A 22,827-nucleotide genomic window follows, 5' to 3' on the forward strand; every position below is an offset into this window, starting at 1 on the left:
ATTGGGAAAAATCGGGAAAAAATCGGGGAAAAAATCGGGAACTAAAAAACCACTAAATTTTAATAAAAAAATGCGATTTTTTTACAGAATTCAATGTTTTTTTGCATCTAATGACTTAATTACTAACAATACATAAGAAACAATCATGTTTAGATATATATCAATGCAAAAAGAGTTATTAATCGGTAAATTACTAACAAGTAAGTAGTGACAAGTTGTAAATTACTAACAACTAACAAGTTCACAACACATGAGAAGTATTCTCATAAATAAAGTGTCAAATGTAAAGAGTTCAAATAAGCACATCAACATGACTACAAATAAGTACAAATGTCAAATACAGGACTACATCTTCCTCTTCCCAGTCACTTTACTAGCGAGTGCGGGAGAGGGTAAAGCTCTAGAACTAGAACCCCACAGGGTTTGTGCCCGTGTCTGTGTCTGTGCCAATGCAGGAGATGGTGTAGCTATAGAACTAGATGTCGGTATCTCCACATTCGCTGCGCGCAAGATGTCAAGGTCCTCTGCAGTAAGCTCAATGTCATCATCCTCATCATCGCCCTCCTCGATGTCATCCAAATCGATGTCATATCCAGTTCCACCCCCTTCCTCCTCCGCAGCCTCCTCCGCGGCCTCCCTCTCCAAATTGGAGATGTCCTCCTATGTAAATAAGGGAGCCTGCTCCTGTGCCGTCCAATCATAATAAGGATCTATCTCATCCAAATCGATTGGCCCAGGAGGATCTTGTTGCGCCTTTTTCATGCGCAATTTAAGATTATATTGCACATAGACCATGTCATTCATCCTCTTTTGGGACAACCTGTTTCTCTTTTTTGTGTGGATGGCCTCAAACAAACTCCAGTTGCGCTCACAATGTGATGCGCTACAAGGCTGTGATAGGATTCTGAGAGCAAATTTTGCAAGATTTGGAGTGCTTGCACCCCAAGTGGTCCACCAAGCCACTGCATCACAAAAATTGTACAAGTTAGAAAATACTAATAGACAACAAAAAATGAAACATAAATATTAATTTAGCATTTGAGATTCAGAAGTTTGCAAATGTATTACCTAGGGTTTGTGTAAGCCTTGCTCTCTTGCAGAGAGAAGTGGAGAACACCTTGCCTCCTGCTGAAGTGAAGATCTCCTGCTCAGCGATGATTTTATCTCTTGTTTCCTCGCTGGTTACCATCTTTTCGACGCACTCACTTAGGCCTCTGATGACCTCTCCATCAGGATCTGCATATGTACCATCAGCCCTAAAACCAAAAACCAAAAACAAATAAGTCTTCCAATTTTAGTACACACCCAACACCCTACGAAAGCAAAATGAACTCAAGTCTTCGTTAACTTAAATTTGAGTAAGAATGAGCTTACAGTATACCTAAAACGTGGGTTGAGGAAATATCCTGCTGCATGAATGGGTTGGTGAAGCTGATTATTCGACCTTCTATCAATGATCTGCCAAATCGGTTCATATTTGATGCTTTCCCCCTTATAGTAATTTTTGACAGATTCTTTGGCCTTGTCCATGGCCTCATATAGTTCACCCATTGGCGTTTGGTCTCCATCAACCAAACGCAAAACTCCGACTAAAGGCTCAGACACCTGCAATATAAATTTGAAATTAGTTGACAAGTTACAAAATTATTATTTACTTGAGTTACAAACTTAGTATGTTATAAAGTTGTAAAGTGTAAACTAAAACTTTAAGTTTTGTAGTTACCTTTACTATTTCATCAGCCTTATCTTCAAAATATTTATCAAACACAATCCGCACAACATTCTCTCCTTCACTCTTCTTTGAAAATGTGGAAGCAAGCCATTTTTTGGAAACAAACATTTGCTTCAAAGAAGCCAAATTATCGAGAATGCTTTGCAATGTCAAAAAAATCGTTGCAAACCTTGTGACGGCAGGCCTGACAATTTCTTTGCCATCAGTGTGCTCTCTCATCAGGCTAAGGACCCATGGGTGATTGTATATGTATTTTGTCACCCGCCTTGCATCCTCTACAATTGGAGTGACCCACTCAAGTTTGCCCATGTCCTCCAAAAGAAGGTCAAGGACATGTGCTGCACACGGGGTCCAAGAGAGAGTGGGGTGCCTCTGCCGTAGGAGTTTTCCTGCCAATTGTAAAAGCAAATACTAATTAGTTTCCAACTTTTCAAATATATCAAACTATTAAAAATTCTTGTTGTGAAATTCACAATGCACATGCAACATAAAATTACGGTTTACCTGCTGATACATATGTAGCAGCATTGTCTGTGATGATTTGCACCACATTTTCAATGCCAATCTCTAAGACCATGTTCTCCAACATCAATGCTAATGTCTGAGCATTTTTTACCTTGTTGGAGGCATCGATTGATTTCAGGAACACCACATTATCATTACAGCAGGCCAAAAAATTAATTATGGTCCTGCTCTTCCCATCCGTCCACCCGTCAGAAAGAATGGTGCAACCAAATTTTGTCCATTCTTGTTTCTGTTCCTCAACAAATGCTTTGGCCCTCTCAACAGCATTTCCAGTAAGCCTACAAAAACAAAATTTAGTTATGTCTTAGATTCTTAGTAATTTAAAATTGATTTAGACTTTAGTAATCAACATTCTAATTTCTAGATAAATTAATTAAAATTTAGAACTAAGTAAAAAGTTAAAAATTAAAAGGAAATCGAGTGTAATAAAATTATTCGCTTACCTGCCACCCAACACAAAACGAGAAGGGGACTTGTACCCCTTTCCTGCAACTGTCAACCCTGTGGCCAAAGCCTCCCAATAGGGACTGTCAACAACACTAATAGGAAGGTTGTTGAAAACCCAGAAATCTTCTAGTGCATTGTCCAACTGGTCATGGACCTCCTTATTCCATCTAGTGGCCTCTAATGAAGGTTGTGCACCAGGTGTGTGCCTCGGCACAAAATAGCTCCCTATCCCAGAAGCACCTGCTGATCCTGATGGTGCGGAAGTGCTAGCAGGTGTAGGAGTGGGAGTGGGAGTGGAAACTCGTGAAAGAAAAAACACCCTGTTTGCGGACACGCGGCCCACGATAAGAGCCAACCATGCTCTCAATGGCTGTCTCCTCCTCCTGAACATCAACGAAACTGCCCTGGGTCTCTGCTATGGCTGCCCTGACATGCAATTTATTCTGCTCTCTTTGCAATTTTTTTTGCTCTCCAGCTGCGAGCAAGGCATTTGCAAACCTTTTTATTTCTTCTGTTGTATTTTCACAAGGATTCGTATCATGTTTTGAGATCCCTGCGATGTGATATTTGAACCGGTAAATGCCCCCGGATATTACTTTTTCACATCGAATGCAAATCACTTTGATTGGTTCATCGGGTGCTTCATAGGCATATTTCCATGCTTGATCTCTCGCATTCTTTGGCCTGGTGCCAATGTAGCCTGAGGGGCATGGAGTCAATGGCCATTTGTCTACCATTTAAAACTGCTGCGGGCTGCCTACACATACAAATTTAAAAAAAAAACTATAAATAAATTATAACAAGATCAAAGTTCACAGTTAAACAAAGAATTCAAGCAACATTCCAATAAGAGCACCAATAAATTGAAATCCAAATAACATTCAAACAAACTAGCTGCTAGGGTTTCAAATTTTTTTTAAAAGGGCAAATTTTTAGCATAAATTCGATCTAGAATGGAAAAAAATGCAAATGAATGCATTTAATCTTGCTTACATTCATCAAATGCATTCCTAACTAATTAGGAATGTATTTTTATCCATTTACATGCAAGAAAAAAAAATACAATCTCTTGCAAAAACAAAAAACAAAGATTCAAATCACTTACCTAGTAACGGAGAAATCGAATCAAAAGGCCTCCAAATGCACTTGATTCTGCCTATTTCTTGCCAAGAACTCCTCTATCCTCTCCTCTCCAAAACACCCTAAGCAATGTAAAAACATAATGAAAAAAACGTGTTTTTTCGTCACTTTATGTGACTGCCGGGCGCGAGCGATTTTTTTGCAAAAAATCGCGATTTTTAGGCGATTAATCTGCGATTTTTTGGAAAAAATCTGCAAAAAAAAATCGCGATTTTTGGGGCGACTAAATCGCCGGCCCCAAAAAATCGCGATTTTATCTCGTATCGCCGATTAATCGGCGATACTCACATCTATGGTTTTAACCATTCTTTGGTTTTCATTTTATGTTGCAGCCGGCTGAAGTTTTCATTTTGCAAGTAGAGGAGGTAATAGTTTTGCTTCCAAGAGCTTGACCAAGGGTTTGATCTTTTATTTTGTCCACCAAGTAAGTATAAAACTCTTTGTGCTTTCATCTATCATTTTTTTAATAAATTTGTAGCTTGCAAAGTCTGATTTTTTTTAATTTTTTCATTGTTTCAGCTCATATATCTATTCAATTGCATATTTAAACACAATGAGCAGCAGTGGGAGTACAAGTAGTAGTAGTGAAGAAGAAAATGTAGAGGTTAATGTTGTTAGTAGTGACACTAGGCAAAAACCCAATCCTAAAGCTGATTTGTTTAAATGCCCTTCCGACATTATGAAGAATTTTGCAAAGGGTCCTTTCAATAAGAAAAAACCTCTTCTCCAATATGTCACACCTAGGCCAAAAGATAAAAAGAATTCGGGAGGGACTAGGGTGTGGGATTGTCATGTTTGTCTTGATGATTTTAGGGGCAGCTATACAAAAGTGAAGTCACATTTTTTAGGTGTTACATGCCAAGGAGTCAAAGCTTGTCCTAACCTAACCGATGAACAAAAATTAGAATGTCAAAGATTGCACTTAGAGGCTGAAATGGAGGGGCAAAATTTGACAGTGACATCACCATCCATTCCCTCACAATCATCTAGGCATATTTCATCTGCCATTGGTACTAGTGGCAGCCCTAGTGGGTCTAGAGGGAAGAGGAAGATAAGTAGTAGTGAGAAGGGCTCGGTGGAAAGTATGTTTAATGCACAAGCAAAGGAGAAGTGTGAGGCATCCATTGGTAGATTCTTTGTTGCTAATGGTATCCCATATAATGCAGCCCATTCCACTTATTATATACAAATGGTGAAAGATATTATGAGCATGAATTCCTCATTTGTGCCCCCCGGTGAGCATAAGCTACGAACCACTATCCTAGATGAAGAGTACTCAAAGATTGCTTTATTATTTGAGGATATGAGACGCACTTGGGTTAGGACAGGCTGCTCTATTGTGATGGATGGGTGGACCGATGTTAGACATCGGCCACTCATCAATATCATTGTCACATCCCCTGCTGGCTCTTATTTTTTGAGAGCCATAGATTGCTCAGGAAAGAAGAAGGATGCAAATTTTCAGTTCACCATTTTGCGAGATGCCATAGAGGAGATTGGGCCCTCTAATGTTGTACAGGTTATCACAGATTCTGCACCTGTGTGCAAATCAGCAGGTTTGATGATAGAGGGTGCTTATAGGCACATATTTTGGACCCCTTGTTGTGTTCATTCCTTGAACAATGCATTGAAGGACATAGGGAAGATTGAATGGGTGAAGCAAGCGGTGCTAGAAGCTAGAGAAGTGCAAATGTTTATTTGCAACCACCACACTTCACTTGCTCTATTCAGGTCCTTCTCTACGAAGGAGTTCCTCAAACCAGCCGAGACAAGGTATGTCAATTATAATTATAGTTTACTTTTAGTTTGTTTTAACTTTAAGTTATTTAAAAAAATTATTTATAAGTTTACTTACATGTGATGCTTTTTGTTTTAAATTTTAATCATTAATGTTTAAGTTTAAATTTTTAATTGTTGCTATAGGTATTGCACATATTTCATCTTGATGGAGAGGATGATTGAGGTGTATGAGGCCCTTCAATTCATGGTGGTGAATCCAGAGTGGGGACGATGGTCTTATTCTAAATCCACTGAAGGAAAAGCGGTGAGGCAAAGGATCCTTAATGAGAGTTGGTGGTCCACAATGAAGTAAGTTGTTGATTTTTAAATTTACTATTAGTCTTTTGCTTGCTGATTTTCTTACTAATAATCTTAAAATTCTTAAAATTCTAATTCTGATTTTTTTTTTTTTTGGCATTTTGATCTTGCAGATACATTTGCTCTGTCATAGCACCCATTGTTGATGTCATTAGATATGCTGATACTGATGCTCCTAGTTTAAGAGAGATCTATGAGACTATTGACAGCATGTTGGGTAAGATGAAGAGAATTGTTGCGGCAAAGGATCCTACATTGGGCTTTTATGAGGAGCATATTAGGCCTATTGTGACGCGGAGGTGGAACATAATGAATACCTCGCTTCATATGGCAGCATTTGCTCTAAATCCCAAATGGTATGCACAGTTGGGTGGAAGGGGCCTCCCATGTGATGATCTTGAGGTTTTGGATGGCTTCACAAAAGCAATTGATAAGATGTATTCAGCTCAAGATGCCTCTACTCTTCGTGCACAGTTCCTTGACTTCACCAACCTTTGTGGGCCAAACTTGGGTAAGCCACAAGCAAGGTTGGATAGAGTTGTTTTGGCACAGAGGGATCCTATTGGATGGTGGACTTGGCATGGAAGAGATACACCTGAGTTAAAGATACTTGTCGGTCGCCTCCTTTCACAGGTTGTTAGTTCTTCAGCTACAGAGAGGAACTAGTCCACATATTCATATATCCACTCTATCAAGAGGAATAGACTTACCTCTAAAAGAGCGGAGAAGCTAGTGACAGTGCATCATGCTCTTCGACTTGCCGATCGCCAGACTCCAGAGTATAAGCAGACACCAGCTTTGCAATGGGATGTTGAGCCTGAGGATGTGGCCCAGATAGATGAGGATGACATAGCACCAGGACTGGTTGGGGTTCCATTAGATGAGACTATGCTTCCTGTGGAGGATGACAGTGAGGAGGATTTTGATTTTGATGCCATGGATTAGTAGAGGCAGAATAGGAGCAGCAGTCTGCTTCATTTTCTATGTTTTTCTTTTTATGTTGAACATGAACATGATTATGATACATTGATTATATGATACTTATTACTTTATGGCAGCCTATAGCTTTGGGCATATTTTGATTTTGATTTTCAAATTTATGATTTATCATGCTTATCATTATGAGTCTTATGATATTGACAATGGTTAATAACTTAATGTTCATTGTTCAGTGTTCTCTGATATTGTATTGATATGCATTTTGAGAATTGGATACTAAAATACTAAATAGTAAAATACTAAAATCGGATATTATTTCATAGATGGCATTCAAATGTTGTATGTTATGGTTCTATAATGTTTAAATGACATGCTTTGTACTTAGTTTCATATGAATGACATGTATATTTACAAATTTCAATGTATATGCTATATTTTAAAATTTTCCTATATATATAGCCGTCCCCGTCCCCCCCGTCCCCAAAATCGCCAAAAAAATTTGCCGTCCCGAAAACCCGTCCCGCTGTCCCCCGCCATCCCTGTACCGGAAACTTGGGAGAACATAGCTTTTTAGCAATTTTGCAACTTTATGCAATTTTTGCACCTATTGACCAAATCAAAGTCAAGACTTAACTAAATGATCCAACATGGATCCAAACATGTTAAAAACATTAGAATAAGGAAATATGCTAAGATCTAAGGTTATTTGACACCTTTGCCCTATAGTTGACCAAGGGCTTACAATGTTCCAATCTTGGATCTAGGTCTTACAATTGGGTCCTAATAAATAACCTTTTTCCTAACCTATCCTAATAGTTCCTAGGACCTTCAAGAAGTCCATCAAGTGTATATAAACACTTAGTTTTATGAAGGTGCTCCTGCACCAACGTCCCATACATGTCCCCCTGTCCTTGGGACGTCTCCGTCTCAATAACCTTGGCTTTTCAAGCAGGGACAGTGTTTACCTTATGGGGTAACCTTGGCTTTTCAAGCGGGGACAATGTTTACCTTATGGGGTAAATAGTTTAATTCATACAGACAATAGACAAGAACATGCAACACAGCAATACTCCTTTTATTATTCGCATATATGCCAAAGAGATTACATAATGCTTCCATGATGATTACAACCCTCTCAGATGGTGTAAATATACCTTCTCGAAGGGGCCCGTCGACTACATGTTGGCTACATAATAATTACCGACTACATGCTAATCTACCCGTCGGCTGTTTTATAATTTTACCGACAACATCATCCCCCCAAAAAGAAAAGTCGTCTCCGGACGACAATGTAACAAAACTCAAAATTGAAAATTGCACAACTAATTATATCAATACACAGATACTAGGCAAGGGGATGGGTCCCTAGCATGGTAGGTGTTCGTGCTCTCAATTGACTCAACTCGGCCCGCAGCTTGTAGACCTGCTCCTTTCGAACTTTCAATTCGGCTTCCGCTTCCATCTAAAGCTCCAAAGCTGACTGCATCATCCCAGCGATCTCTCTTAATTCCTTTTCTTTCTCATCTGCTAGCTTCTCTTTCTTGGCTGCTAATTGTAGTAACTGACTCTGTTTTTCTAACAAGGCTGCCCTCTCGGACTCCTAAGCCGCCCTTTCTGCGGCTAACTTGGCAACTGACTCCTCCCGAGCCCTCTCAAGTGCTGCCTGATCCGCCTGGCTCCTCTGAAGGGTGTAATATGCCTTCGTGTATATTTGTACAATCTCCTGAGTCAATGTCTCTATCCAGCTCCCCAAGCCCGAACTCCCCGTGGCGGCCCAATCCTGACGCATTTTTGTAGTTTCCACGCTTGGCCAACCTCTTTCCTCAAAGCAAATTATAAAGGCAATCGAGCATCCTGACCTCATAAAAGATACCACTCCCTCCAACTCCTTCACCACTAAGTTTAAAGCCTGTGCCTCCGCAAATGCCACCACCTGTCGAACCCGAGTCGCTAGAGTGGCTATATCAGCAAAGAATGTTTCCACTGCTTCTGATGCCACTGGTTGTTCTTGCTATACCCCCACAACCTTTTCTACTACTTCCGCCATATGCTCAATAGCGCTATGTGACAGTCCCACATCCTGCACTGGCTCCGCTACCTGTACCTGCTGAGTGTTTTCCTCCAAAATTTCGTCCTGCGTAGGTGTCTGCATGTAGGCCATCCTAGGTACTAGAGTACGGTAAAACCGCATACTTAAGTAGGTACTCAACCTCTAAGTTCTACTCTCCCTATCTCGCTTAGGTGACGCTAAGAGAGCTGAATCCACCGTAACTACTGCATCCGAACCCACTACATCCAAGCGCACACCAGGCGTATTCTGACTCTCTGTTGTCTCTGGTACTGGTAGTTCAGGTACCTCCACGGTAGTCTCCTCTCTCTCCTCCGATAGACTCTTTGTTGTAGGTGCCATGGTTTCTGCTACTGGTTGTGCTTCGGTAGGTGCCATGGTTTCTACCATCGATTCTGCTTCGGCAAGAGCTAGCATGCTCTCTCAGCTAACGAGTTCTACCACTTGTGCAAACCCCACGGCAAACCCAACTGCTGGTTCGATCGATCGGACTGAAGGAGGTCTTACCCTGTGCTGCCAAGGTGCAGCTATTGTAATCACCTATTGTGGTGCTGCAATCATCACCATCAGTTGTCTTGTCTATCCAAACCCTGGTATATGTGCCATGTGCACTCCTGCTAAGACTAGGCAGGAAGTGGCGGACAATGTAGGGTGTGGAAATAACAAAAGGGTGGTTGTGACAATCTCAACCTCTTCATCATCGTCTTCCCCTTCCTCCTCTCCCGTGCTATTCTCCTCGGAAGATGTCTCCTATCGTCCGCTGTCCGTATCACCTCCTATATCTAGCCGGGGTCTCTTATGCCCTACAGTGCCCTTTTGCCCATTGGCTAAGTCCAAGTGTTTCCACTACATGATAGGAGGTTCCCCAGGGGCTAATGGTTCAGGGCTCGCCTCCAACCTATCTTTTGGAATCATTAGCGCTATAGCATCGAGAAAGAGGCCTATGGCATAATGCAGCATATAAAATGTCTTATGCTAGAGTATCATAAATTCATGCATGCGTTCAACCAGCGCGGATGCCCAATCATACACCTTCCCATTCATTATGTCATTTATCATGGATACCTATGGAAAGGAGATATTAGATGCCCTACTTGATCCAGTAAGTCTGCTCTTGACTAAATCCATCAGACATCGCCATGATCCCTCCTAGATGTCTGATTTCTTCAGTCCCCTACCTTTTGATGTTTCAACCAATACCTCCTATTCTACTTCAGCCATCTCTCTGCATACCAGCCTGATCAAAAATATTTTTACCTCTTTGGTAATCTTCTTGAGCTGCACCTTTTTTCCTTGCGGCCCTAGTATGTCAAACACACGCGTGAAATCTGCTGCTTTCAATGAGACTACCAGGTCTCTTCCTAGGTAAGGGAACGAGCTTTTCCGAGAGGCCCTGCCATAAGTCTCGATCATGGTGCGCAAGGAACCCTCGTAGTCCTGAATGCAAAAAAAAAGCATTTGAATCGCCCATTCCACTTGTGCCCTTCTAATGCTGGCTTTTATTCAATGACTGTCAAAAGTTTCCTGCCACCACTTCCTACATTCCATACCGCTCAGTCCCTCGAATGCTATATTTTGTGGTGTGATTTCAGCAGTTACAGGTGCCTATGCCTTACGCTTCTGCTTGCTGCTACTACTGATGCCTTCACTCTAGTTACCTACGGTCAACATTTCCATGCCCTTCCCAGCTGTAGATTCTTCCAATTCTCTTTTCCACTTTCTCTTGCCTGCAAACTCCATTTATTCTTCTGCTTAATTAGGTCAGTTATCCCTCTGTACACAAATTTTATTTTATTTTTATTTTTTATTTTATTTTTCTCCTTCCTCTATTTCTTTTTGTTGTACGGCTACATCCTCTACATCATTCACCTGTGCTGTAGCTTTTTACTGTGTTGTGCATGGATGCTTTTTATTGTTGCAGGTCTATACGGCCTCCCTCACTTCCTCCTACGTTGACCGTAGGGTGCGACAACCTGCTTCTAGACGCATTTGCCCTTCAAGGTCGTACGGTGGTGTATTTTAACTTCTGTTTGTACGATGATTGGTATATTACCCCTGCACCCCTCTATACGGCCAACGTATCCCTTTCCTGAATCCGTACTGCACACGCAGGATAACACTGGGAATCCGTACGGAGTAATGTCCTTGCCTTGAATTGTCGTACAGTGTACAGTCTTCTTCTTCTGGTTCCATTAAATCGTCGTACGGTTTGTGGAGGTACTGAAGAAGCCGTACGATGTTGTCCTTAATGTGCAAGGGGTCTGTACGTTGTTCACAGAATGGTGCCTCTGCAACGGTGGTTGTCGTACCGTACAATTTCTTTGAATGTGTTGAGAAGTCCGTACGGTGTTCGTACAAATTGAATGCTGAGAGGTCCGTACAGTTATCGTTCTTAAAGGTGCTCCACAGGCCTTATGGTATTGGTAGCTTATATGCTACCATACAGTGTCTTAATGACTTCGCTTTTTTTTCTTTTTTCTTTTTAATAATTTTACTGTTCCTCGACATTCGTCGATGACGGAACAGTTCATGCATGATATATTTTTAACTTGGAACCATTCACCATTTTCAAAATTTCCTGTCCGTCCAATGTCCATAACTTTATTGCTCCGTTATCACCTACTTCCCAGATTTGGTATGGCCCAACCCATTTGACTTTAAACTTTCCTGTTTGATTTCGTTTCGTTCGTCATACTTCAACATCAGTTGTCTTGGTTGGAACTTGTTCAATTTGAGGTGTTTATCATGCCACGCTTTGCGCCTGTTCTGCATCACCTCCATGGCCCATTGTGCCAATAGCCGCTTCTCGAGTTTGTTCAGATTATGCAACCTTTCCTTCAGGCTTTCCATGTCGCCTAACTTATTCTCCAGCGTGATCTTCAGACTTGGTATCATAAATTCTGCTAGTACCACCGCCTCTTGTCCAAACATCAATTGGAACAATGTGTGTCCCGTTGTCACCTTGTATGCCATACGGTACGCCCAAAGGGCAGACGGCAATTTTTCCTCCTAGTCTTCGCCTTTGACCGCACAAGACTTGTAGATGATTGCTACCAAGATCTTATTTGTAGCCTCAGCCTGTCTGTTTGCTCTTGGGTAGTATAGGCTCGATAGAGAGTAATATATCTTGAATTTTGTTGTTAACAGTTTAATGACGTGATTGACAAAATGCCCTCCACGATCACTCGTTATCTGAAATGGAATCCCTTACTGAGTGATTATTTGCTCATATATGAATTTTGTTGTACTAATTGCTGAGTTATCTGGTAGGGCCCGTGCTTCCACCCACTTCGTTAAGTATTCTGTAGCTACGACTATATATCGGTATCGGTGCATTCGGCTTACTTTCAAAGGTCCCACGAAATCTAATCACCATCGCTCAAATAATTCCTATGCATGTGAGGGGTTGAGCAGCATCAAGTCTCTCTTTAGCAACTTCCCCGCCCTTTGGCAAGTGTCACACCCAACAACCCATTCGCGTGCGTCGTTGTACACTATTGGCCACCACAGTCCTACCAACAATATTTTTCGCGCTATGGTATCAAGTCCCATATGTCCTCTTGTTGGACCCTCATGTGCTTCTTTCAATACTCTCGGTATTTCCTCCTCTAACACACCGTTGGAGGATGTGATCAGGCCCCATTTTATATAGTAATCCATTAATCGATTGAAATGTACGACTCCTTATTACTAATTTCTACCTTTCAATTTGTGGCATCTCCTTCGATGGCTGTCCCATGGAAAGGTACTCCCCAATACTCGTGTACCATTTTGGCAGTACTGCAATTTGAAATAATTGTGCATCAAGAAAATCATCATTCACTCTGTCCACTGGTTCACCTATTTTAATTCATGACAGGTGGTCTGCGCTGACATGATTCTTCCCAGGCCGTACAATGATCTTGAAGGTGAATTCCTGCAACAAAAGTAGCCACCGGCTGATTCTGCCTTGGATGATAGGTTTATTCACCAGGTACAACAGAGCCTAATGGTCTACATAAAACACAGTGTCACTAGCAAGTAATGTCGAAACTTTTGCACTGCGTATACCATTCCTAAGGCTTCCTGTTCTATTGTACTGTAATTTGTTCTGCTTTTGACAGTAGTTGGCCGACAAAATATACCAAGTGATCTAACCCGTGGTTACCTATCTGCGCCAAAGTTGCTCCTATTGCATAATTGGATGTGTCTACGTGAACATGAAATTCCTTGTTCCAATTTGGGTACGCCAGTATAAGTGTTGTGGCCAATCGTAGCTTCAACCCTTCAAATGATTCATCTTATTCTTTCTCCCATTTGAACAGTTCCCCTTTGCATGTCAATTTGTCCAACAAGTATGATACTTTGGCGAAGTTCTTGATGAATCTTCAACAATATCCTATGTGTCCCAAAAATGACTTTACCTGTATTACATTTGTAGATGACTGCATTTCCATTATCACTCTGACTTTGTCTGGATCTGTTTTCAATCCCTCCTTACAAACTATGTGTCCCAATAATTTTCCCTACGGAACCATGAATATGCATTTCTTTGGATTTAAGGCGAGTCGTGCCCTTCGACATCTTTCCATGCATTCGCCCAATGCCGCCAGATGTTTGTCTTTGGTACTGCACACAGACCAGTCATCCAAGAATGCTTTGAAATTTTTGACAAACATTTTGTCGAATATGTGAAATATGATTCTTTGGAACATAGCCAGCGCATTGCACAAGGCAAATGGCATTTGGTTGTATGTGTATACCCCGCCTTCTAACACAAATGTCGTTTTAAGTTTGTCTTCTTCTGCTATGCAAATTTGGTTATATCCCAAGAACCCGTCCATAAATGAATAAATCTCGTGTCCAGCTACCTCCTCCAATATACTGTATGTGAATGGTATCGGGAAGGGTTCCTTGATGGTTACTGCATTGAGACATTTGAAGTCCTTGGTGGTATCCTTCTTTAGGGAGATTACTATGGGTGACACCCATTCACTTGTTTGAACCTTAAAAATAATACCGGCCTCTAGCATTCGATTAATTTCTTTTGTAACCTGTGCACGTGATTTTTATTCATCCTGTAAGGTCGCCTTCGTACAGGCACTGCACCTTCGACCAGCAGAATGCGGTGAACACACAGCTCCGACAGTACTCCTTTCAAATCCTTGTATGTCCAAACAAATACATCTTTGTATTCTAGAAATATTTTTAATACCGCTACTTTTAGCACTGGATTCCAGTTATCCCCCACCAGTATGTTTTTTGGTTCGGCCTTATCTCCCAAATTCATGGTTTGTACTATGGCTTCATCATATTTTATCCGCTTTCCCTCGCCGAATACATGTGCAAGTGTTTCATCTAGCGGTGCATCCCCTTCTTTTATTTCCCGAAATTCTTTCGGAAATCCGTCCTCGTTGTGCCCTTTCTCTATCGTTAGTATGTTGCAGCTCTAGAATAGCTCATAATCCTCCATCTGATAGTGATACAATCCATTCACCGAATCCAAATCATCGTCTGTCGATCCACCTTCCAACCGTAGGACTCTTTCCTCATCCGGTTCCATTCACTACTTTCCTTCATCCTCTTCTTTAAAATCAGATGATAGAACTTCTTCATCCACCATTTGTGTGTGTAAATCAATAATGAATTTTCATCCTTTGCTTTCCATTGATAGTGTATTCTTCTTCTAGTCATGCTTAACCTTTGCTTGTACGAGCCATCCTCGGCCCAGAATGGCGTCATATCCTCTCCTCTTCAACGGGATGACGACGAAATCGAATAGGAACGGTTGTGTTCCGATAGTCACTAGTTGTGCCATCAGGACCCCAAGAGGTTTTATGCCGTGTTGGTCTGCCGTTAGTAATTGAAACGTAGGTGGTCACAACGTCGACTATCCCAACTTCCAGGTATCTTCTGGTAGGATGTTTACCTCTGAAACTCCATCCACGATTGTATCTAAAAGGACCGTTCCTAATAATACCCATTTCTACGACCGTTGGATGTCATCCAAATGTGAGGGCTAGCAGCATTAGGTCCGCTGCACTTGCTCCGCTTTCCTTTTCCCTTCCATGTTCTCCTGGTAATTTAGCAACTGGAGCGATGTTTGTAAGTGCCGATCGAAGTTGAGGCATTGTGAGCAACAGATTGTTTATTTTGACTGGTACTTCAGTTTATAATATCTACCTTATGATGTTTTGTTCTGCGCAGTTCCTTGTTGAGGTACCAGTAGTGTCCTTCAATTGTGATTTCTCTACCTGCATTGTTTTCTCAATTTCTGCTTGCGCTTCTTCCAATCTCTTCCTTTCTTCCGTCGGGTCAGGATACAATTTTGCTTGTTTACGGATGATTGCCAAAACTTCTTCTTCATCCGCACCAATGCTAATCAAATTCACTCTTGATTTCAGGCACTTGGCATCTTCATGATCTCTAGGATTGCACCATCTACATAACAACTTTGGTGCATTTGTTGATATACAATTCCATGCAAAGTGGCCCCACAAATTGCATGCTCGGCATTGAACCATCGAGCAATCGTACGCATTGTACTAAATTCGGCTGCGGCCCCCATTATTATTGTTGGTATTATTAGTATTGTTGTTGGTATTGTTGTTTTGCCCTCTTCTATTATTTTTGTACCCACCCAAAGTGGCACCATCATTGCTTGTGTTTCCTCTCCCTCCTGACGCGGAAGCCTCCTAGGTCAAGAGCACTTGTTGATGCCCTCTTGTTTTCAAATTGAAGGGGCATTCTTTTGTGGAATGTCCCATAATTTCAAAGATATCGTAGAACTAGTTTTTTGGACAGGATCCCTTCGTCTGACCTTCTATCTTACATTCCGTGCACCATAGCTCGTTTCCCTTCGTCTCTTTCTCGATATTCTTAAATTCCTTCATCATTCTGATCATATCCTTCTGGAGGGCCCAAACCTTCTTACTGTCCTTTTCATCACCACTGCTATCTCCTTCCGAAGACAAGTCATTTGAGTCAGATGAGCTACTTTTCTTCTTCTTTTTCGTTTTTTGTTCACTCTCGAAGTCCATCGTGCTTTGATGTATGATGATGATGGCACAATATTCATTTTCTTTCTTAACCCCGAGCCTAGTCCTTCAATGAACCATCGCTTTTTCAGCCCATCTACCGGCTTACTTTCCATTTTATTTATTAATTCTTTTAATTTTTTGGCATATACATGGACTATTTCATTTTTCCCTTGCTTTGTGGTGTGGATTTCTGCTACGATCTCATTGTCATCTCGCAGCAATTGAAACTCAGTGATAAACTCCTTTTTAACTGTTGCCCAAAAAGTTAATTTTTGGAGATCGGTGTCAAACCAATCAATTGCTACACCCCTTAGGGTTGCTGGAAATTGTCGAACCCATTCATCTATGTCGGTTACGCCATTTGTGGTCCAAATTGTTTCGCATGTCTTACAGTGTCTGATTGGATCAGTCGTTCCATCACCATCAAACTTTGGCAATTTTTCCTTTGGTCCAACCATTACTATTGCACACCCGCGTTGTTTTGCGCACCCGCGTTGTTCTACACACCCGCGTTGTTTTAGATAATCGTCTTATTTCCAACAGCCACATTATTTCGTGAAGAAGGGTCTTCATTAAGCGAAGTTCTCCATTCCAGAAGTGTATCGCGGACGAAGAGTTTACTCAACGCTCGTGCTCCCTCAGCACTCTAAGTTGTGAGAGTTAATTCCGTTCCGTCTAGATTCTCTTCCCTCGGCATATACAAGTTAAGAAATTTCTCCCTTGTTTCTTCCGCCAAATTCAACCGTTGTCAAGTCTCTTCCAACAATTGCTCAGTGCTTCGATGTCTGTCGGCAATCTGCTGAAACCTCCGTCTGTGCTCGGCCTGTTGTGCCAAAATGAAAATTTCTTGTGCGGTGCGTATTTCATTTTTTTCCTTTATCTTATTCCTATCCTTGTTAAGCTGATTTGGCATTAGTCTTCATTCCTCTGCCTTCGTTCCAAGTCCATTGGGCAACAGCGCCAAATGTTTACCTTATGGGGTAAATAGTTTAATGCATACAGACAATAGACAAGAACATGTAACACAGCAGTACTTCTTTTATTATTTGCATATATGCCGAAGAGATTACATAATGCTTCCACGATGATTACAACCCTCTCAGATGGTGTACATATACCTCCCGAAGGGGCCCGTTGGCTACATGTCGACTACATAATAATTACCAACAACAGACAAGTCCTTAGGGTACATAGGTTCATTTGCAACTCAATGTTTGAATTCGCTATGCCAGAAACTCAATAGGTCAAGAGCCCTACACAACAATCTTTTGAATCATCTAAAAAGCTGGCCCATTAAATGAGAACTCTTATAATTAAAGTAAACTATGGAAAATCTCCCCTTCTATCATGTTATGGGAAATATGGAAGGAAAGGAACAAGAGAATATTTGCTAATGAAAAAATGTCAATTACCTCCATTCTAAACGAAGTGGAAGCCAACACAATAGAAGTAATCAATAATAATTTAAAGGAATATGTTCACTGAAGAAGGATCCATCTCAGATTGGGATGCAGACGTGTGCAAAATTGGAAGAATATTATTTATCCCCTGATGACCTATCTAAAAGGCTAAAAGCTAATTAAAAAGCAAGAGAAGAATGTAAATGGGGACCTCCCCCATCAGGATGGACAAAATTAAAAATTGATGGAGCTTCTCGAGGAAATCCAAGAGAGTCAGGAATAGGATGCATCATTCATTTGAAAGATGGATCTTGGAAGGTAAAATGAGCCAAGTATTTAGGGGTGTCTATGAATGACTTAGCAAAGATAGACGTGTTGATTGAAGGTCTTCAGATTAGTTTGGATTTAGGTATTAAAAGACTCATAATAGAAGGGTATTTGCAGATAATATTAAATGCAATTAGAAAGAGAAGTACACCAAATTGGAAAATCAATTCCAAAATGGAATTTGCTATATCTTATTGGATTCTCTCAAATTTAATAAAATCACTTACTACTAAAGCCCAAAGTTTTCAACTCTAAATAATTGCAGCCACTACTATCTATCACAATTTGTCCTTTTGCATCTCAGTCTTGAAAAGTTCAAAATGGCTCAGAATACAATTTGCAGCTAAAAGTTTGTACAATTGAATCCAAATCCCTCTTGAATCAAAGCATTAAAACTCACAATCAACTCAAGAAAATGTCGTCACATAATAGGTTGGAATGTCGTCTCAAAACAATTTGCCTCTTTAATTGAAAGTTGTTACATCCCAATTTTTGGCTCGATTTATAAATGTTCATATAGTCATTGAGATTTCATGTGAAGCTAGTTGACAGGTAAAATTAATTATGATCATGTGAAATGATAAGATGGTTCATCGTTATAATTGCATATGGAGATGACAGGTTAGTTAATCGTTATGATATTATAATTATCTTGAAAATTTGGAAAGTTGGTTATTCATCATGGGAAGTGAAAGGGTGGTTAGCTGTCATGATCGTTTATGAATAATAACTTGTTATGATAATTGTGATTATATTGAGGAAAATGATATAATCGTGGAGAACGAACTTCCCTGCAAGAGAACGTCAAAAGGGGGAAGCATTGCCAGAAAGGAATTTGGCATGAGAGGCACCACCTATCACTGGGTAAATAGGTACGAGTCTTGAACCACCATGGCTAAGGGTAAATGACTAGCCAAGCAAGAGTGTACGTTGGACGACCATGAGCTAATCTAGTTGAAAATTATAACATTAAAATAAGTAAAGAAAATGATTACCTTTATAATGTGATTGATCTCTAAACATCTTGCAATTTCTATCATATCTTAATATAATAATATTGTGGCCATACTTATACCTGTGCAAGTATAACATACGTACATATATATGTGTGTGTGTGTTCATATATATATATATATATATATATATATATATATATATATATATATATATATATATATATATATGTATGCATAATCTTTAGCAAAGCGTATACATATCATAGTTACGAGATTCGGACTTGCCTCTGACTCAGAAAGTCAAAATCCGACTAAGACTCGGACTGGGTGACTGGACTCGGCCAAGACTCGACAAGGACTCAGAAAATCAAAAACCCATGAAATTCAAAGATTTTTAAGGATTTAACAATTTTTTCGTGCATCATTTAGTCAATTAACATCAAATACACAATAATTGAGATAAATAGAAGCTACTTAACACTCATACACAATTTTGCATAGATCACATACGTATAACAGCAAATTTCTGAAAGAAAAAAACTAAATAACATACTATAAAGTTGAAGATTTAAGATTTAAGATTCAATCCTTAATAAATTCATGACATACCACAATATCATTTTCAAAATTAATATACACCAAAAAAATCACACCTTCCAAAAATCTCTATCTTTTTAAATTTGAAAAAAAAAATTATAAAAAAAAATTTGGAGAGTCCTAGGCTCAAGACTCGACAAAGTCCCTGGACTCGGCAAGTCCACGTGGACTCTGCCAGGACTCAGCCGAGTCAGAGTCCAAAGGCCATTTGCCTCGAAAAGGCCACCTCTGCCTTGGACTCGCAAAATCCCGATACATATATATATAAGCTGTCCATACAGGCATAAGGGGGAAGGGGAATATCATTATATTAAGGCTTGATTTGAAACATTAGTTTTTGCTATCTTAATTATTTGCACCGTGGTGATAGTTTTATTTATTTATTTTGCCATAACGGCCACTGTCCATATTTCTATTTCTTTCCATCAGGCCTTATTTTTGGAGAATGATTCTCTTATTTTTTAAATTGAATCGATGGCCTTTTTAAACGCCTTACCACCTTAAGGTTCTTGTGAAACTGTTCATGCATAGCAATGAGCCTTTTACCTACGTTCACAATGGGATTCTTATTTACTCTCTATTTTTAGTGCAAGGCTTCAATACTTTTTCTGGTCGTAAAGTTTCAAATTTACAAGCAACTGTTTCAATTCAATCTGGAACATATTTCTCTACTATATTGAGTGTACACAATTTGTGGCTCACACTACCAATGTCCATTTCAAGGATGAGGTTATTCTTTCCTCGCTGCACAAGATAGCCAGCCCCCATTTCCAATGTTGACTGACCTCCAAATTTGTGCTCGACTTGAGCTTGTTGCTCTCAAGTCATGTTTATATTTGATCTTGTGCTATTCTGAATTCAGGCAGCAGATTAAACAGTTCAATCAGCTAAATGAGAGAAATAATATCAATACTAAGACCAAGAAAAGGAATGATTTACAGTCCCGTGTTTTTCCTCCTTCACTTTGTTTATCTGTGTTGATATAAGAAAAATGCTAACTGCGCGTATACATGAGCATTCTTGATCTCTGTCTAAGAGAGCTGACTTGTACAAGGGTATTGTCAATATACCTCGGAGACAAGTACAGCATCCATATGTTAATGAATCAAATTAGAAAGTATTATAATTTCTCATCTGTAATGCCACAGGCCAGTATGGACATGATAAGATGGCAATGCTTTATATTTCTAAGAAGCAGATATCATTTAAAGAATCGCCTAGGAATTTAATCCATGAGGACCAACATGGTCGAGATAAAATAAATGGGAGTATCCCTACAAGATAATGTAAATATGAATCAGTATCAATTAATCAAATCTAAAACAGCTAAATCAACTCATGGTAGCCCAATGTTTAGATTGTGTTGCCTAGTCAAGCGGTGGGTTGATACTTTATTACCAAGATGCTCACTGGTTGGACATGGTGTCCCATGTCTATTCTCAGATAGGGAGGGCCTTTCTCGGATGAAATTGTGTGGGGATATTTAAGGGTCCGCGGTTGGGAGGTTAAGCCCCTGGCAATGCTTCTCCTCTCCACCACATGCCAAGGCTTACACAAGACAAAGATATGATCTGCATTCAAATATCTTCTGATAACAGGTATTTTACTTTATATTTGTAATCTCAAGTTGAAGAAATGTTAAATGATTAATATCTTTTAATCAATTATTCCTTTCAATGCTTATAAATCAATTTCCTTTTAAATGTATTAGGAAATCAGTGAAATCAGTTGATTTTTACAAATTGATCATGAAATATAACTGCCTATATGAGATAGGCTTACTTGATGGTTGTTGAAATTGTCCTCCATTCATGTGAATATAAGCATAAATGTATCTTTTATTTACGCTTAACTATCGTAATTGGCAATGGAAAAAGTGATGTTATTGTGTTTATGTTGCCCTAAATGGTATTGGTTCTTATGACACAATGGTATAACTTTTGTGCGCTAAGCAATATATGTGGACTAACCCAGGGTTTTGCAGATGATGCACTAGGCAAAATTCCAGTTTGGAAATGTAGGGTATTGCAAACTTAAAAATTCCAATTTAGTTTTATTGGGTTATTCCTTCAATTGTTGATATGAAATTTCAGTTAAAATGATTGTAGCCTTAAGGGCCCGTTTGGTTGCAAGCGTAGGAATTGAGAATTAGAATAGAAAATTTGAATGAGAATGGAAAATGAAGAATAGGAATGGAAAAATGCAATCCAATTTTGTTTATCCCTTGTTTGGTTATGCAAGCTTAAATTGGAATAGGGTTAACTTGCAATCGGCACCGTTTGAAAATATTTCTGAAGATGCAATCGGCGCCATTGGAAAATCACTGAAATATTTGAAAATATTGAAAACAAAGTTCTTGCGCTCACCCCAGGTCAAAGCGGATTTGAAAATTTAATCAAATTTGAGAAAGCGAAAATAAATGCAAGAATAGCAATTCCAATTACAAGTATTTTTTGGAATGGACAAAAGCTCATTTTGGGGCTAAAATGAGAATACGTATTCCTATTCCCTATTCCTATTCCACGCACCAAACAAAGAATACAAATCATATTCTAATTTCCTATTCCTATTCCGGTTGTATTCCAGCAACCAAACGGGCCCTAAATTCCTTACGTACAAATAAGTAAGTTGTTGCAACTTTTTTCTCATTAACGTGAAATAGTTGTTAGCATGAATGCTGATGGTATTCCTTTGGGGGAGTATCCTAAGCATTCGAGAGCATGTGACAGTATTGACATGTTGCATTTATGGCTATATTTGTCATTGATGTCAACATAGCAGTAAGTCTATGAAGACTGATAGAGTAGCAGATAGACTTCATAGTCGTACGAACAAGGTTTTGATTGTCTGGACAAGCGCAGTTAAGGGCATGTTCTACACTATGTCCTAATGATAAGATCCAATGCACGTTAAGTAAGTCAAAGACATACGGAAGATATGCCTGATTTACAGAAAGCAGTGCAGAGACAAAGTACCTGCGAAGCAGCTTCTGGTGATTGCTTTGTATCTTCTAATAGAGATATAATCTGAAGATGTGCGGTTAGTTCAATGACAGAAGACAATCTGATGGTGATGTCAGCGAGCACGCAAACCCTAGTATCACACGTGTGAGAAGTTGTATAGACTATGAGCTAACAGTGCTATTGTAATTACAAATTAATTAATTATCTTATCGTAATTAATTGGGAAGACCTCAAGGTCGACTCGAGGAATTATTTTGAAAATAGGGTATAAAGGAAAGATGTTTTCCTTGTTCGTAATGTGTGTTCCATGCGAAGTAATCAAGGAGCTGCGAAAAGGAGCAAAGTGTTTGGTGAATGTGAGTAAGTGATCCAAGGGATTATTGGATGCGAAGTTTGTGATATGGTTACAAGATCAAAAGGAGCAGAAGTTCGATTGACAGGACAAAGAAAGAGGAAGGAGCAGTACAATTCATTTCTATTATTCTGCAACAAATAACACAAAGATCATTTGGACAGTGGGTTCATTGGTCTTGCCCCTGAAGTTGTTTGGACAGTGGGTCCATCTGCCTTCTACAACTCCTAATAGGTTGGAATCTCCTAACAAGGATTCAAAGTCT

At 39.8% G+C, this 22,827-nt stretch overlaps 2 protein-coding genes across 2 annotated transcripts in view; both read right to left on the reverse strand.

The window, feature by feature from the left end:
* Positions 1–22,827, reverse strand: part of LOC149542810 (uncharacterized) — a 95,318-nt gene that overhangs the window by 50,195 nt on the left and 22,296 nt on the right. The gene's annotated exons all lie outside the window — the stretch shown is intronic.
* LOC149542811 (uncharacterized) lies at positions 239–2,076 on the reverse strand. Its single transcript, XM_089797700.1, has 4 exons — positions 1,724–2,076; positions 1,382–1,605; positions 1,069–1,256; positions 239–962 (listed from the first exon to the last, which is right to left on the reverse strand). Exons 1-4 carry the CDS (start codon positions 2,039–2,041, stop codon positions 661–663), a joined length of 1,032 nt encoding a protein of 343 aa, XP_089653826.1. The 5' UTR covers positions 2,042–2,076; the 3' UTR covers positions 239–660.

Source organism: Cupressus sempervirens, chromosome 8 (assembly GCF_028749045.1).
Source record: "Cupressus sempervirens isolate cs-2001-9-10 chromosome 8, ASM2874904v1, whole genome shotgun sequence".
In the NCBI taxonomy this organism is placed as follows: domain Eukaryota; kingdom Viridiplantae; phylum Streptophyta; class Pinopsida; order Cupressales; family Cupressaceae; genus Cupressus; species Cupressus sempervirens.